The following is a 2,698-nucleotide window of genomic DNA, read 5'->3' on the forward strand; positions in this document are numbered from 1 at the left end:
AAAGATCTAACAACAAAAGCATACAATAAAGCGATAAACAAAGCTCTCCGTGAAGCTATTCCCAGGACGTGAAACTCATAGAACAAAGATCCCCCGGGGATTCATTGGTGTCTTGAATCCTCACCGCTTTCGCCCTCTTTGGGGTGTTAGCCTGGAACGGAGTTGGATCCGTGACAGGTGGGGAGTGGTTGATATCTCAGAACTCAATTATTAGCATGTGCAGTGCTATATTACACCGTGTTCCTACTATGACATTATCGATGAGCCGTATGTAAAATGAAAATACTGGAACATGCGAAAGAGATATAGAAAAAAGAAAGAAAGAAGTCGCTTTTCGAGGAGTATCCAATATGTTTTATGTGGATTATCGGTGGTTTCCCTCCGTTGTCGCATCCCAATCTACATAGATCGAAATGGTTCAACTCTATAACTTGCCAAATACTTGCTGGCTATTGGATGTTGTTTATTGGCTGCGAGATTGGTCACCAACATATGATCCATAGATGCTATACAGTATCACACCTCCTACTTACGTATCTACTGTCGTATCTGGGGTGCTCGTGGTAAATAACAATCATGGGTTTAATGGAAAGCAAACAGTAAGATGAACATGAGACTATATTGAGAAATCCCCGATGATAGGTTACAGTCAAATGCGAAATAATTCACAATGTGGTCATATTCTCAGAGGCAGAATACCCCGGCAATATTTGGTCATGTAAACTGTACACCCGTATCAACGTACCAAAATCCTGATGGAGCAGAAGCTGGTGGTGTAAAAGATGTAATCACATCAGTACTAACAATTTGTTGTCCATCAGGAGATGTGATGCGAATGCTGATAGGAACGTTGAATGGTCCAGAGCCTTGAGGTACGACCCACGCCCCATATCTCTCTTGTGGCCGGCTACTTGAGTAGTTGGGATCGCGTTCAAGAGCTGTCCAATTGCTTTGACCAGATCCTTGCACTTCAATGCTGATAATAGAACCAACACCATTCGTGTTCACGGCAGACAATGAAAAATAATATGGCGCGGCTCCATCGCGTATCCAAAGATATACATTTCCAGGTTTAGGACACGGGACGCGCTTATAGCGAATTGGAATTACACCATCAGCCAGACTTCCGTTGCCTTGTAAACGGCCCATTGCAATGTCAGAGAGATCCATGTGATGGCTCTTCTCTGGTATGGGGCATCCATAAGTGAAATCGATTTCACCACAGTGATCCGCTCCAGATCCGCCTACATGATAAAATTGCTTAGATTTGATATAGTATATAATTTCAGGCTGCTGCGATGGAACTTACAACACCACTTAGAATTCGCGTTACACGGACAGCTATCCACAATCTCCAGATAGACTGGATCAGTATATCCACTCTCACCCACTGCGTAATCGGTGCCATCCGCCTTGGTGCGAATCAACTCGAAGCACTCTCCACAGGAAAGATAATTGTCTGGGTTTCCCTCCGATGCCAAGGATGGCCAGAACTATTCATATAACTTTTTTAGTAATAGAAATCGTAAAAATAGTGTAAAGCTTGAAATCGAGACTCAACTTGTGTGTAGTAATCGCCATTTGGGGCGGCGAAATTTCCTCGCAGTGTCACATTGCTCGGATCTTGACAGAGCAGCGGGTAGGCGGTGCAAAAAGCGTCACAAGTGTGACCGAGCATTGGATCAGTCCAGCTCGCGGTCTTACTACCTTTTGTGCAAAGTCCATAAAGTCCAAAACCGCAGGCACCTCCGCTCGTCAAACCAAAGTGAGTAGAGCGCTATTTTCAGAAATCAGCATTCCATGCCCAGGTAGCTAATAATGTTGGAGGTTATTACACTATAGTGCCAGGCCTCATCAGCGCCTACGGTAACCTGTTCGCCCCCTAGTTCAAACTTAGCTTGATAGCTTAGATATTTTTCTAGTATAGGAGACTTACACATGGTTCCTGATTTACACATGGAAGAATCAGGAGAGCTACAGCCCCCAGAACAAGAACTTGTGCATGACTCTGACTCGTTGTTGGATGTACAATAGTAGGGACAACAAACGTTGTCCACTAAAGCCCAGCTCCCACAGTCACTAGCTTTTGCAGCTGGATACGGCACCTGCGTGGCTGTTGATGTACCTAGAGAAGTTGTACTTGTGTATGATGAACCAGAGAAAGCAATTGATGTAACCGAGGAGCCATGTGTCCCTGTTGGCGGTGCGGATGAAATCTTTTGCGCATTAGTAACAGTAATTTCTATAACCTGCTCAGTACATACCTGTGTTGTTGGTGTACATTGAGAATAGTATTGATTAAGCGACACGCACGACGACCCAGTTTGGCAACAGGAGGGACCGCTGAAACCGCTTCCACCACATTGCGCCCTAAGTGACTCAGCAGAGATGGCTTTTGGTATGAAAGGCTAGTTACCTACCACTGCGCAGCACAACTGGTTTGGGCTATGGTGCTTGACCATAATGAAGCGCTCAAGAGCCCTGCCACAAGCATAAAACGCGTAGCCATGTTATTTAGGACGAAGTTTAAGTTTAGTATGAAAACCTGCTTGTGTTTTCCAATGGTTTTTGGTGACTATCGACGGAAATGAATTTGCAAATGTGATATTGGGTAGAGAAAACAGATGCCATAGAAGCACCTTGGAAAGAATATAAGATGGGATTGAATCCTTGCTATAAGCAGTACACTAACGTCTTG

The 2,698-nt window shown here is 44.4% G+C and overlaps 1 protein-coding gene across 1 annotated transcript; it reads right to left on the minus strand.

Annotated features, from left to right (window-relative positions):
• Positions 1-714: 714 nt before the first annotated feature.
• Positions 715-1,940, minus strand: EYB26_000014 (uncharacterized protein; the record flags this gene model as incomplete). The annotated part of the gene is made up of 5 exons (XM_054259331.1): positions 715-1,244; positions 1,310-1,493; positions 1,562-1,777; positions 1,836-1,882; positions 1,937-1,940. The coding sequence occupies 5 exons, from the start codon at positions 1,938-1,940 to the stop codon at positions 715-717; spliced, it is 981 nt and encodes a 326-aa protein (XP_054115306.1).
• Between the last annotated feature and the right edge of the window lie 758 nt (positions 1,941-2,698).

Source organism: Talaromyces marneffei, chromosome 1 (assembly GCF_009556855.1).
Source record: "Talaromyces marneffei chromosome 1, complete sequence".
Lineage (NCBI taxonomy): Eukaryota > Fungi > Ascomycota > Eurotiomycetes > Eurotiales > Trichocomaceae > Talaromyces > Talaromyces marneffei.